Raw genomic sequence first — 15,695 nt, forward strand, 5'->3', positions numbered from 1 at the left:
TAGTCTCACCTCATGTGGAAACTGGTGCTTCTAGTTTTTTCAACAATAGACTTGGCTTTGCACAGAAAACAGCATGAACCTGAAAATAAAACAATCAGGGATTGAAGTGGGGCCCATTGGCTACTTTTAGTAATCTTATGCTAAGAGGTGCAAAGATCTGAGTGCTAGATTTCAGAAACAGTGCACAGGCAGCCAGAAAATGGTTAGTAATGAATGCTTAAACTCCTAAAGATTATACTGAAGACAAAAGAAAACTTGTGTGAGTTGAGTAAAACTCTTGCTTTCAAATTTTATTTATAAATAAGAGATATATATACATGTACGGTAGCCTAATGTGATTAACAGGTTCCATTTTGTTCTAAATATTTAATATATAGTCTTTAATGTCCAGGGTGAGGTAGCCAAGAAATAGAACAATACAGCATCAGTCCCTTCATTCTCCTTCTGGCTTCTAGAAGAGAAACTCTGCAGTGACCTCACCTTTCACACCAAAAATAAGTGATAAAAATGATAGATCCTATTTATACATGAAGAAATGTAAATATGAGTTAATCAGGTTATTTCATTCCATAAAAGCCACTAAAGCTGCTGGTATTTACATGGCTCTATGTTTATTTTAACAGCCCCATTCAAATATAACCAGAAAGGTACCGGTCTCTTGACAGTTTGTGTGAAAATGAATTATGCAGCAGAAAATAAATTAATAATAATTATATTGATGCAAGGTTCATCAGCATTTCAGAATGTTGTTTGGAGATGTTAAATCGGTTTTGAGCCTCCATTTGCTGATTCTGACATTGTTATTATCAGCAGGATGCAAAGTCACCCTTCCTATGTCTCCAGCTAAAAGTATGAAAAGGCTGTCGTCCAGAAGAGGGCCCTGATCCCTCGGGGGAGAAACACTAAACTCTGTAAAAAGAAAACCAAACCCAACCTGAACTAATCATCCAAGGAGTCGAGTTTGGCTAGGAAAGGAAGATCGCCCTCCAAACCAGTTACAGGAATGTGTCCGGGGGTCCGACTCCGAGCCAGGTGTTTCCAGCTGAAAGGTAACAGCCAAGTTCAAGGTTGGACCGTGGTGGGGCGAGTCCTTCATCCAGACAGGGCCCGGCCAGAGCAGGCTGGGGGCGCCGCCTACAGGTCGGAGTCGCAGGGCAGTGCGCTGCCGCATGACCGGGTGCTGCGGGAGGACCCGCCGTGGTGGGATTCGGGAGCCTTCTCCCCATCGAGCACTTCCACCGGGTTGCTGTAGGCCTTGGGCGGCGGCCGGGGCATCGGGAAGCCGGCCTTGCGCTGGCTGGCGGCGCCGAGCTGGACGGGCCGCGGCCGGTGCTGGCCGTCGCTGTAGTACTTGATGGCCGGCGTGAGCGCGGGCTCCGGCCAGTCGACGTACACGGTGCTGATGCTGCTGCGGCGCGCCCTGCCTGGAGGCGCCTTCTGGCAGCTGCGACAGCGCTCGGCGCACCAAGGCGCGAAGCTGAGCGCCAGCGAGAAGCCGCCCAGCAGCAGCAGGCAGCTGCCCAGGTAGCCCAGCACCAGGCTGTAGCCGACCTGCACGGTGACCGGGCTGGACTGGGCGGGCAGGACGGCGCGATCCGCCAAGAAGTGGTTGTACCAGGAGACTGGGATGAGGCTCAAGAGGCCCGCGGCGAAAAGCACGACGCCGGAGAGGCCGGCCAGCGCGAAGTGGGGCTCGTCCTGCCAGCAGCGCACGCCGACCGTCGCCAGTAGTAGCCCCAGGGCCGTGGCGGCCAGCGACGTGATCATGAGTCCCCGCGCCACCCGCACGGGCTCGGCGGCGAAGTAGCTCAAGTCGTCTGGCTGACCGCACTGGCGCTCGCTGCTGCTCTGCTCGCGGCATATGTCCCACAGGCCCTGGTACAGCACCAAGTCCACCGGCTGGTCAAGGAAGCCCTTCACCAGTCTCCAGCCGGGCGTCAGCGTGCCGGTCAGGGTGAGCAGCAGCCCGCAGGGTGCGAGCACCATGCCCAGAATCATCACCACCGGCGTCCTCATCCTGGACGGCGCACCTGCCTACTCCTCCGCCTCCGCCGCCGGCTTGCTATCTCGAGCCCTTGCGCCCCCGGAGAGCGCTCCAGACTCCGGCTCCCTGAAGTCCACACGCTCGTCGCCGCCACGCCCGGAGTCCTGCGCCCGGCTCTCCTCCGGCCGCTCTTTGTCTCCGGCGCGGGGCCGTCTGCGCTCCGCTACCCGTCCCTAGTTTGCCCCCCGCGTCCCGGCCGCTCCGCCCTACCTCCCGCCCAGCCGCCTAATCTAAACCAGCTCGCGGGCAAGTCTGATCGAAACCTGGGCCCGAGATGCCGGCGCGCAGAGGTGGCGGCAGCCGCGGCCAAACCCGTCCGGGTGGGAGGGGCTGGAGTGGCGAGCAGGAAGCTGCGCGGCCCTGCGGGACTCGGACCGAGCAAAGGTCGCCCCGCCCCTGCACCTCTGCGCGGCTCGGCGGGGCCAGGTCGGCCTGGGGCGGGGAAGGAAAGAGGCGCCGCCCGAACGGCCGCACCTGGCCCGGGCACTGCGCAGGTCCCTGCTTCTCAGCAGATCTCGGTAACTAAAGTTTTTCTCCGGTCCCTGCCCGTCGACCCTGCACCTGTAGCCTGTCCTCCCTCCACCCCCAGCGGGGATCCGATGGCCCCTCGAAATTTTGCGCTGTTAGCTTGCAGAAACCCACGGCTGAGTGGGCGGAACCGCCCGAGATGCGCTGGGCAGGTGTGCACCGAGGGTCCCCCCGGTCGAGAAGCGTGTCCCAGAGTGTTGCACTTGTGTATTTTGTTTAATTTGCTTAATAAAGACGCCATACTCCGGATTAACCTTGATGGAAAAGAATCAAAGCGACTGTGTTTCTGGGATGAGGAATTACCGAGGCTTTTATTTTCTTTGTTTGGCCTCTTGAAAGATTTTGAAACTGACGAAAAAATAAAGGGGGGTGTGTGTGTGCCCTGTCTAGCACACTTTTCAGGTTTGTCCACCTCTAGGGTCCTGAGACTTTCATTGTCTTTGAGCTGTTTACAACTCTGTAAATTACAGAACACCTGTAGTGTCACAAGTGATTTTTGTCCATAGTAACGCAAATGAGTTTGTCAGTAGAATGTTAATGACTATTGCCCGATGGATACAGACTGCTTTGGCATTGGTTTGTAAATTCACTTTAGCAGGCCTGTTTGCCTATATATGTGTGTCCTTTGCATTGTTCTTTAAATCGGTTGTAACATACTGGTTCCCTTAATAAATTAAATAAAATCTTTGACACGCGTTCATTTTACATTTGTGTGAGAATCATGATTTTACAGTTTCCTAAAAATTATTATTTCTAAAAATCAAAGTTAATTAAGCATTGGTTTGAAGTAATTTTGAACATTCTAGAGTAGACAATATCAAGGATGGGTCTTTTGTTTTTTGAAGATTTTTAAATTAAAAAAATGGTGGTAAAATATACATAAACATAGAATTTACCATCTTAACCATCAAGTTACAGTTCATTGAAATTAAGTATATTCACAGTGTTGTGCTACCATCACCATCATCCGTCTCCAGACTTTTTCATTTTCCCAAACTGAAACTCTACTCATTTATCGATAACTCCCCATTCCACCAACACCCCTCCTACCCGCCAGCCCCTGGCAACCACCATTTTACTTTCTGTCTTTATGAATTTGAGGCCTCTAGATGTTTCATTCAAGTGGAATCATGCAGTATTTATGACTGGTTTATTTCACTTAGCATAATGTCTTCAAGGTTCATCCATGTTCATAGTGTGTCAGAATTTCCTTCCTTTTTAAGGATGAATAATATTCCGTCACATGTATCTACCACATTTTATTTATCCATTCATCCTTTGATGCACACTTTGGTTGCTTCCACCATTTGGCTCCTGCAAATAATCCTGCTACGAACAAGGGTATAGTACTATCTCCTGGAGTCCCTGCTTTCAGTTCTCCAGAAGTGGAACTGCTGGATCATATGGTAACTCTGTTTTCAATTTTTTGAAGAAATGCACTACCGTTCTCCATAGCAGCTGCATCATTTTCCATTCCCACCAACAGTACACGAGGGTTACAATTTCTCCAATTACCCCGCCACCTCCTCACCCCACAACTCAGGAAAACTGGATTTTTTCCTCATTGTTTCCGAAGTGTTGTGCTCCCTTTTGCCTCTAGACCTTGGCATATGCTCTTTTCTTTCCCTAGAGTCCTGCCTGCCACTTCCCAAACCCAGTGCATCCTTCAGATCTTCGCTTAAATGCCATTTTCTCTGGGAGGTTTCTCAATCTCATAGATTAGCTTTTCCTATTGGACTTCTATACACACCCTCTTCTGTTGTAACACTTGCCACAATTCCTTATTACTTGAATCACTTAGTTGTCTAGGGCAAGGATAAATTCTTTGAGGGTAGGGATAGTGTTGTTTGGTTCCGCCCTAAAATCCATCTTGATGGCCTGGCCCATAGTAGCCACTCAACAAATCCATTTTATCTTTTTCCGCCATGTCTCCTTTCACATAGTATCCACGGAATTCTCTTACAGATGACTGTCTGGTCAAAATATATTGTTAATGCATTTTAGTAAAGTTGTTGGTTGTTTGAATGATTTTTTTTTCCAGCATAGAAAACAATGAGATATAGGGTAGCTCCAATATTTATGACAAAAAAGTGTAGCCCTGTGGGGGTAACTTTCTACGGTAATAAAAGATGATTGCACTAAGTGTGGCGTCTGATTCTAGATCTGGGCTCTTTGTTCCATTGGGCCTCTGAGTTTATCACAAGGCTGAGTGAGAAACAAAGCATGAATCACAATGTGGCAGGAATGAATTATTGCTGAGATTAGTACCCGTCTGTGTAAACTGATCCTCAGGCCCTAGAATAGCTTTCTTTTCTGCAGAGAGGCCCTATGGTAAGGCAGGAATCTGTTTACAGTGCCCTACGTTTCCAGATAATAGGGGGCTCCCAGCGACTAATTCTAAACGGACTAATGCTGGGGCCCCTGTTAGCCTACATACCATCATGTTGCAAACTCCGGGGAGCAAAGATCAGTGTGCTGTTATGGGGTGTCCTCAGAGTCCCTATATCAGGTCTTTATATTTTACTCTCTCCACATAATAAGGCCCTAAACACTGTTGTTGGTCTTCCAGTGGCAAATCCAGTTCAGTAGGTTATAGAATAAAAATTAAACCACATGGGGCTTCCCTGGTGGTGCAGTGGTTGAGAATCTGCCTGCCAATGCAGGGGACACAGGTTCGAGCCCTGGTCTGGGAAGATCCCACATGCCGCGGAGCAACTAGGCCCGTGAGCCACAACTACTGAGCCTGCGCGTCTGGAGGCTGTGCTCCGCAACAAGAGAGCCCGCAACAGTCAGAGGCCTGCGCACCGCGATGAAGAGTGGCCCCCGCTCGCCACAACTAGAGAAAGCCCTCGCACAGAAACAAAGACCCAACATGGCCAATAATAAATAAATTAAAACAAAAAAACTAAATGCGTGACTCTGTTCTGTTTAAAAAAATAAATTAAACTATGATCATTCTCTTTTTAAATAGCATTAAAACAGCCTGAAGTGAACGAAGACCATCCACATGTCATTAGCTTTCCTTGTTGACCTATAGCCTGACAACTGGTTTCAAGTTTTGTGTGCCCAATATTGTAGAGAATAAATAGATAACCTTTGACATCCAATTTAAAGTAGCCCCCAATTAGCTCAGTATCACATCACCCTAATTTATTTTCTATATAGAACTTATCACTACCAAATGTTTTCTTATTGTGTATTGACCTATTTATATTCTGTATCTCCCACTGCATTGTTAAGTTCCAAACTCTAGGGACCTTGCTGGTCTTGTTTGTGGCTATATCTCAGCACCTGGAATAGTGCCTAGCTCGTAGGAGGTACTCAATAAATAGTCTTAGTTTGTTAAGTCAGTGAAAGAAATTTTGTAAAATTCCTACACAGTGAAAGGAAGATACAGCATACATCATTTTAAAAAATCATAGTAAAATACACAGAACATGAAATGTATCATCCTAACCATTTAAGTGTACAGTTCAGTAGTGTTAAGGGCATTCACATCGTTGACTCCACATAAATGTTTTCATCTTGCAATACTAAAATTCTTTACCCATTTAACAACTCTCCGTTCTCTTGTCCTCCCAGGTCCTGGCAACTACTGTTCTACTTTCTGTCTCTGTGACTTTGACTACTGTATGCAAGTTATGTAAGTGGAATTACACAATATTTATCCTTAGACTTATTTCTTTTAGCACAATGTCCTTAAGGTTCATCCATGCTGTAGCATGTGTCAGAATTTTCTTCCTTTTTAAAGATGAATAATATTCCATTGTATGTATAGACCACATTCATTCATTCATCGATGGACATGGGTTGTTTCCACCTTTTGTCTATTGTGAATAATGATGCCATATTAGTAAATCTATTTATTTTTTTATTTGGCCTCGCGGCATGTGGGATCTTAGTTACCTGACCAGGGATCAAACCCGTGCCACCTGCAGTGGAAGCACAGAGTTTTAACCACTGGACCACCAGGGAAGTCTCCAGTAAATCAGTTTAAATTTATTCTATATCATTCCTGTGTAGTGATTGACTATCTAAAGCAAAAATCTACTTGCCATCCCTCTTGTACATTATCAGAAGGTACCACAGGATATCATGCCACTTAAAAAGAAAAAAAATTGCGTAAGTTTTATCTTCTAGAGGCTTCTAACCCTTCTTGGCCTAGCATCAAGGCTGCCTCCTTTACAAAGGTGGGGATGCATGGTGGGGGTAGGGCTGGTCCCAGGAATCAGTAGCTGTGCTTACACAGCCTGCTTCTCTTCAACCCTGTCCATTTCCATCTACTGCAGGGGAAGAAGATTTACCAGGCCACAGACTAGGTTCATTCAGGTCATTATTTTATATTATGAAAACATTACATCTCCCTTTGATTACTTTGTCATAGTACCTGGACAAACAGTTGAAAATTAGTAGGCATATTACAATGAGGATGATAATCAAAATGCATCTTTGTATTATTCTCGGAATGTGTTCTTTTCTCTTAATGGTTAAAGCAGATATACAATGCATGTTTAATAGGCCACAGACAGGCTGTTTTGGTTAGCCTAAAGTTCAAATTAAATCATGTATAAGCCAGAATGACTTCCCCATACCTCACTATGTGAAAATTTCTTCCATCATTTTCCCCCTTTTAATCGCAAATCTTTCCATAGAAAGCATTGATAATCAATATATTTTTCCAGCTTTGCCAGAGTGGCTCAGTTGCCTGCTCTGGGTCCATTCATGTCCCTCAGTGCTAGGACTACTTTTTGTTTATATATTGGCCTAGTTATCCACATTGGGGGAAAACTAATCAGACATAACAGACAAGTACAGAGGTATGCTGATGGAGAAATATTTTATAGGCTATATGTTTTATCACTTATACCCAATTGTCACACAAGCATTGTACATGTGCGTTTAGCAGGAAACTTAAAGCCAGCAGTGATACACATCATGAGTAGTTATACGCTGTGACAATCTCACTAGACAGTTTTTTCCATCCTGAACATTGGGGTCAAAAATATGATTTGAAGCAAAACAATACTTTTCCATTAGAATTCTTTAAATCTCTTACCCAGTTCAGTAGTGTGAGCTGAAAGTTATCAAATGTTTTCCATATAATTTAACATACCAAATAACAATAGTTACTTTAATGTTTCTTCTAAGATGCTTAGGGGCCCTTTGAAATACTCAAAGTTAGCTAGAGAAAGAAACTTATAATCTGTTACCAAAAGCAGCTCAGTATTCCAGGAAAATTTTGTTCTCTTAACAGGGTGAAAGAAAACCAAATTCCTGTCTTATACCAGCTTACTATTAATAACAAAGTTCATTGACCTAATTAAATCCAGTCTAATTCTAATCGCTCCTGACAATGTACAAAATTCTTTTCTCAAAGTTCCATTTTTCCACAAACCTTTTATCACTTTTTGTATCCATATGCTTTGTTCCTTATTTTTCCCCATCCTGAAACAACCAGTGCTAGGAAAAAATTATTATCATCATTTTTCCTCAACAAAAATATCTCCATTCTTTGTACCTTCTCTCACCGACAACACATATCCTACTTGATTTACACACTGAAATGCTTCCCTTGTCACTTTTAGTAGCTTTAATTACATATGACAATTTTTAACCCTTAAAAGCCTTAACAAAACCAAGAAACAAGTAATTGAACTGTTATACCAGCATTTACTGATTGGCAAACTCAAGAACATATTCCATAACCTCTAAAAACTTACATTTTTCTCATTGCATCATTTCTCTTTAATGTGGTATATGATGCATGTTTAATAAACCCAAACATCTTTTGAAGTACTGCTAATTAACCCAAGGCTAAACTCTCAGGTAAAGTGGGATGTGCCTGTATTTCAAGGACACGATAAGAGTTAACTTTAAGCTTTCTCCAAGGCATATTTTTGTTCTCTCAGGGTGAGAAGTCTGAAAACAGTATTTTTATCAAGCTAGCTTTCTCTAACTGCATATGCAAAAAGAACCAGTTTTGGAATTTCAAAAGTTTCATCTTAACTAATTTTCTCTGGAGTTTGAAGAATACTGTTGCCATACATTGTTTTAAAAAAAATCATCAGGCTTCCCTGGTGGCGCAGTGGTTAAGACTCCTCCTGCCAATGCAGGGGACACGGGTTCGAGCCCTGGTCCGGGAAGATCCCACATGCCACGGAGCAACTAAGCCCGTGCGTCACAACTACTGAGACTGCACTCTAGAGCCCGCGAGCCACAACTACTGAAGCCCGCGCGCCTACAGCCCGTGCTCCACAACAAGAGAAGCCACCACAATGAGAAGCCCGCGCACCGCAACCAAGAGTAGCCCGCCTCGCCGCAACTAGAGAAAGCCTGCACGCAGCAATGAAGACCCAACGCAGCCAAAAATAAATAAAATAAATAATTTTTTTAAAAATCATCTTTCTTTTTCTTTACTCAAAATTTCATAGGGGCTTCCCTGGTGGCGCAGTGGTTGAGAGTCCGCCTGCCGATGCAGGGAACACGGGTTCGTGCCCCGGTCCGGGAGGATCCCACATGCCGCGGAGCGGCTGGGCCCGTGAGCCATGGCCGCTGAGCCTGCGCGTCCGGAGCCTGTGCTCCGCAACGGGAGAGGCCACAGCAGGGAGAGGCCCGCGTACCGCAAAGAAAAAAAAAAAAAAAATTCATAGCTAAATTTTTTCTAATGAATTGAACCTGAATTTCCCATTTTACCAAAGACAACAAAGGTAGCAATCACACAAATGGAATATACATTCACACATGGAAGACAGAACTGTCAGAAATCCGCCAAGAAAATGACCAATACGGAGTCCCAAACACTTCCCCAACACAAACGGTCCTTGATGTCAGACACACATCAGAACCAACTGGCAAAAATGACCAATAGCACTTTGTACTCACAAACTGCCCTCGAAGTCAAACACAAGTCAGAACCAATTGGCAAAAATGCCCAGGTAACACTTCGTGCTCACAAACAGTCCTCAACAGTAGACACACGTCAGAACCAATTAGCAAAAATGACCAATAGCACTTCGTGCTCAAAAGAGAAGTTTGCCGGGGTGACCGGTGGACTTACTCGGTCTTGGAACTCGTCAGCTTGTCCAGATGCATGTTTCCGTTCCACCAAGGAAAAGCATACATTGCCACGCAATGCCAAGCAGGGGAGAAACAGGAAGGATCCCCGTAACACATGGTTTTGGCAGCTGCTAGGAACGTCCCCAAAATCCCCTTCTTGGGGCCAGCAAGCCTTGAGCAGCGTGCTCCTGATAGCCCTCCTGGCGCGCCGCCATGGCTGCGGCTCTGCTTGGGGAAAGCCCCGGGAGCCAGATGTCGCGAGAGTACAGCCTCACGTTGGAAGCTCAAGAAACTTACCAAAAGTGGGGATCCCGCTGCTCGCCCCTCTAAATCTAATAAACAGGCAAGGTTGGTGGAAAGGAAAGTCTGCTTTGTTTCGGAGGCGGCAACCTGGGAGGGGAGGGCAGACTCCTGTCCAAAGACGGATTCCCCCCCAACCCCGCTGACAATCAGCGGGCAAGAGCTTTTTTTTTTTTTTTTTTTTTTTTTTTTTTTTGCGGTACGCGGGCCTCTACTGCTGTGGCCTCTCCCATTGCGGAGCACAGGCTCTGGAAGCGCAGGCTCTGCGGCCATGGCCCACGGGCCCAGCCGCTCCGTGGCATATGGGATCCTCCCAGACCGATGCACGAACCTGTGTCCCCTATATCGGCAGGTGGACTCTCAACCACTGCACCGCCAGGGAAGCCCAGGGGCAAGAGGTTTTATAGACGGAGGGAGGGGGCTGCATGCAGAAACAGCACAGTCAGCTCTGACAGTCATCTTCAAATGGTCATGCAGTGGTCTGAACGGTTTCATCTTGTTTTAAGTACAGTTAATCTTCAGTTCCAGGGTCAATTTGTTCCCATTTCTTTGAGGCCAGTTCTCAGAATTGTGGCAGCTTATGTGATGCTACAGGCTGGTCATCATGTAGTTAACTTCTTCCACTTGGTGAGGGTTTCAGTATCTACAAGACAGCTCGCAGGATACGGGTCAGAATATGATCTATAGCCCTTGAGGAGGAACTAAAGGTCTTTGACTTTGCTTAATGACTAAACTATTATTATTTAGTCTTATTGGACTGTTTTTGTTTGTTTCTGCATTTTCTCACTTCTCTGATTAAACTTATTCTTTAGCTAAAGTTTTTCTATAGACAAAAGGCAGGTTGAGGACATGAGGGGCAAGGACCCTACTCTGTTTCATTAGGACAAATCTTTTTCATTTTTGTGGCAGAAAAGAGGTTAATATTTCATATCTCTCTGGTAAATCAATAAGAATACAATATCACAACAAAAAATGGGCAAAGAAAATGCACAATCACAGAAGAGAATAAACACCTAATAAGCATATTCAAAGGTGATCAACTAAATGACGCTTTTACTCATATAAATGCAAAATAAAACATGGGGGAACCATTTTTTCTCTTTTTAAATTGGACAAGTTAAGGGGAAAAAAATGTTACCAATTTTGGCTAAATTTGGGGAAAAGTCACTGGAGGAGGTAGAGTAAGTGTTATATTTCACGAGACGTTGCAGTTTGTTCTGAAAGCCTTAAATATGTGCCTTCTCTTTGATTTCTCAATTAACCTTTCAGGTATTTTCTCCAAGGAAATAAACAGAGTATGTGGAAAGATTTAGCTATAAGGATATTCACTGTAGTACCCTTTATAATAAGCAGATTATAAAATAGTACTGAAGCATGAAACCAATTAAGTTAAAAAAAATTTGTGTATAGAAAAATACTAGAAGCAGATATACCAAAATGTTAGCTGTTCTTGGAGTGATGGGATTCACAACCGATCTTTATTTTCTTTGAGCTTTTATACATTTTCAAATTTCCTTTTTCTAGATTGTTTTAAATTTGAAAAAGATTACTTTTAAAAGTTCATGGCCAACTAAGTTTCTCAATTTCTCTAACTTTGAAGTCAAGTCCCATATTCTTATGACACTAATTTTTCTTCCATAGTTGTGAATGTGCAGTCTTTTATGGCTATAACTAGGCCTGGTCTTATGTAAAAAGTGGAAGAGCTGAATTCTCTTTTGATGTCAAATCAAGTCATTCACAGAAATGTACACACAATAAACAATATGTACATATACCAGAAAGAAAAACTGGGTGGTATTTTTCTGTATTTCTAAGTATTTTTCATGTTTACGCATGATACAGAAACACTCTTTAGCTAGCAACAAATAGGGCAAAATTCAACATATAAATCAGTCATGAGCCTCACAGTTCACATCTGGCATTGACTTTGAACTTCAAGAATATATTTGGCAAATATGTTGTAGACTGGTAAACAGAGTACCCATACAACAAATTTTCTCATTTTTACATTATTTCTTCTTTCAGAAGGTCATTTTTATTAATGTCTTATTCATAATAGTGGTGAGTACTGTATACTTAGAAATAGTAAGAAACATATTTTCTTTCATCTTCCTGGAACTCTGAATACAATTTCCTGTGGTAGCTAAGCAGATAGGACAATCCTATGAATGACCTAATGTTATGTTTACAATGTCATGCTATGTGAATTCTAAATACATGTGAGCAATGCATTGAACCTAATAACACAGGCAAAGACCATATACTTTTAGTCCATAAACTTCAGTTAGGAAGTTTAAATTAGATTTAAGAGGAAATTTTAGCTTAAAAATATCAAACAGAACTATAGTGGCTTTATGGGGAACTATTGCTCCATCCCATAAGATTTAATTATTTTGGATGAAGTAAAAGTGAATAAATTTAACAAGCAGTTGTTTTGACTGAAGGGTCCTCTGGACTTGGGAATGAAAAAGGAATATAAAAAAGGGTCTCCCTCCTGATTTGAGGACAAGATAATCCCCTTGCCTGGACACTTGCAGAACATATTTGCTTTCTGACACTCCTTGATGAGTAGAAAACAGTGTAGAATTGTTCTGGAAAGTTTTTTGTCCTGTCTTGCTCCTATGCACAGCTATGTTTCACATTAGCAGACAAAAGTGGGGTGAATTTCACTGAAACAACTAAAATATGAGAGATAAAGGAGTTACACATCACTAACATCTAGATGGCTATCGAAACATGCAGAAATGCATATTACTCACTTTATGGTTGGCATGAGATTTGTTTAGTGGCTAGGAAGCAAATGTTAAAAAAATTGAGACCTTTCTAAGCATAAGCTTTTGAGAAAGACCATTTTCTCCTCAGTTCAGCATTCCTCTCCACCTCAATCTTGTAGAAGCAATTCAGAACAGAACCTGTTAAACTTGCAGAACTTGTCAGTGTGAAGCTTGATGCCATCACTCAGGCATTTTATCAGTTTTTCAGTTCACCTGGATCAATAACAACACATAATGATTACAACCGGACAGGCATACTTCAGTTCATGACCCAGTTACCCGTCAGAAAGACGTGGACAAAACCCAGCAATGGAGAAATGGGCAAACCCACCATGGTATGTGCAAATAAGCGTAACTCTGGGGCTGGAAGGACCAAGAGAGCAGGGACTCTAATCTCCTTATTTTCCTGATGTGAATTCAGAGGTGCAGCGAGGAGAGGCGACTTCAGAATGATGGAGTGAAGGTAACCGGCACCAGCTTTGACACAGAGCAGACCTTCTGTGTCAACCAGCTCTGCTGTGCATTGCTTACCATTGGGCCCATCTGAGCTCTCAGAAGCTTAACTTTTGTCTTCAAGTTAAAATGGAGCAGTTAGTTTCTACTCAACAGGACTGGTATAATGATGAATGAGATAACCTTTATAAAATAGGTAACATAAAGTAGGTACTTAAAATAACATTTTATTAACATTAATGAAACTGAATTAATCTATATTTGAGTGATATCAGCTTAAACCTCACTATACTTTTTTTTTTTTTTTTTTTTTTTTTTTTGCTGTACTCGGGCCTCTCACTGTTGTGGCCTCTCCTGCTGCGGAGCACAGGCTCCGGACGCGCAGGCTCAGCGGCCATGGCTCACGGGCCCAGCCGCTGCGCGGCATGTGGGATCCTCCCAGACCAGGGCACAAACCCGTGTCCCCTGCATCGGCAGGTGGACTCTCAACCACTGTGCCACCAGGGAAGCCCTCATTATGCTCTTTATATAGTGTTTCTAAAATTTATAATAAAAATGGGAACCTAGAAGTCTTAAGAGCATAGCAGAGAGCAGTGTGTTCATATGGGTGATGTGGTAGTGACTTGAAATAAAAGGTAATATTTAGGTACATCTAGTTTTCCGTAGCTGCAGGATATATGATAAAGAGGCAACATATGAGGTGGTGGCATTAGAACAAGGGTGTCCAGTCTGCAAACCAGTGAGAGCATGAAACCTGGGCTCATACTCCTTTTGTCTTTAGACCTGAGGTATTCATTCTGTAAGTCAAATTCAAGTGTTGAAAACCTAGACGCTTTTAAAATTGAGTTCTTTCTGCAGAAGGAATTATATACAAACGTTAGAAGTTGATTCTGGCCAATTTTTTTTTTGGCCATGCTTTGCTGCTTGCAGGATCTTAGCTCCCCAACTGGGGATTGAACCCGGGGCCACAGTAGTGAAAGCACCCAGTCCTAACCACTGGACCACCAGGGAATTCCCAATATCTGGCCAGTATTGATACAGAAGTCTAAAGCTTATTAAATTTTTTTTCTCAGTCATTGAAAATGTAATGGAGCATTTCTGAAAGTAGAATGTACATATATAATTGGACAACGCAAATGCAAAATTCCAAATTGGAATAACACAATTCAAATGTAAATTCCAAATTGGAATAATACTTTGTTAAGGGGATGCAAAATACAGCCACAGCCAGTATAATGAGGAAGACAGAATCAAAAGAAAGGGAACACATTGGGATTGGAATCTCTCTTTAAGAAACCTGGAGGATGGTCAGTCGATAGATACCCTCTTCTGTTGTCAGACCCCAGCTACATGGTATTTGATTTGAATATGTTTTAAATTTCATGGACAATTGATTTCATTAGGGTACAATTCATGAACAATTCTGATCATGATGTTACTGGGCTGCTGGCCAAGTTAGCTGGTCGCTCTGCTCTAAATAACAGATTTAATTAATTGAAAGACGCGTGCTCCCTCTTTTGCCTGGGGACTTGTTGATCCCATGGGGAGGAGGTTGGCTTTAAAGGATTAGTCAGCTGGAAGGCTCCCTGGAGAAGTAATGACCTAATTCAGAAGTGCTAAATCGTTAGTCACATCACCTATGAAAAGTTACTTATTGTTGGGGCAATAAAACCTACCTCATGGAGGTGAGAGTGCTTATCTATAAATGGTTAGGAGAGGAGGAATTTTCTTGAGAGAAACCTATAAGGTATGTACATTGTGAACTGCGTGATAAGGCAGGTGAAAGTAAAAGAGAGAACATTGGTAAGAAATGACATACTGGTGAAGATTTAGCTAGTTTAAAATACATTTGTAACAGACGAGATAATTTGGCAATGTGTTTTACATTTATATATAGTTAAAGTGAATTATGACCAATCCTCACTACACAGATAGCATGATATCTCAAAGACTGAAAATACTGAATCAGTTGACCTTTGCTGCATAAAAATTATACCAACATTTCATGGCTTGAAACAATAATATTTTATTATTTCTTTTGATCCTATGGCTTGGCTGGGTGATGCTTCTGCTGGTCTTGTCTGGGCTTAGTCACGTGTCTGTGGTATCTGGGCTGGGGGCCAGGCTATGCTGGGACAGCTGGGTTGCCTAGCACAGCATGGCCTTTCTCCTTAGGGTCATCCTGCAGGAGGCTGCCTAGGGCTGCTTCACCTGTGGCTTCAGGATTCTAGCAGCAATAGAGGGCAGCTCTGATGCACAGGTACTCTTCAAGCCTCTGCTCCCATTTGCTAAGTCACATGGACAAGCTCAGAGTGAGTGGGGAAGGGATTTTCTGGGGTCTGGATAAAGTGTGATGAGAGCAAATCCGGGCCATTACTGCCACCATCTATCACAGGTATGTTCACCCATCTTCGAATAGGAATGTCAAACTATCTCAGGAATGTTTACAACTAAAGAGTAGAATTCAGCTAGATCTGCTGTCCAATACAGATATATGTCGTTAGGTATGTACATATGTACTCATCTAAGTAAAAGTAATT

General features: G+C 43.4%; 1 protein-coding gene across 1 annotated transcript; it reads right to left on the minus strand.

Annotated features, from left to right (window-relative positions):
- Window positions 1-287: 287 nt before the first annotated feature.
- CLDN23 (claudin 23) lies at window positions 288-6,642 on the minus strand. The gene has a single exon (XM_067721621.1). It carries the CDS (start codon window positions 2,014-2,016, stop codon window positions 1,135-1,137), a length of 882 nt encoding a protein of 293 aa, XP_067577722.1. The 5' UTR covers window positions 2,017-6,642; the 3' UTR covers window positions 288-1,134.
- Between the last annotated feature and the right edge of the window lie 9,053 nt (window positions 6,643-15,695).

This window comes from Pseudorca crassidens, chromosome 21 (genome assembly GCF_039906515.1).
Source record: "Pseudorca crassidens isolate mPseCra1 chromosome 21, mPseCra1.hap1, whole genome shotgun sequence".
Classification (NCBI taxonomy): domain Eukaryota; kingdom Metazoa; phylum Chordata; class Mammalia; order Artiodactyla; family Delphinidae; genus Pseudorca; species Pseudorca crassidens.

Bases quoted from the DNA above. Each gene is read 5' to 3' on its own strand.
- CLDN23 (XM_067721621.1), bottom strand. From the start codon at position 2,016: ATGAGGACGCCGGTGGTGATGATTCTGGGCATGGTGCTCGCACCCTGC.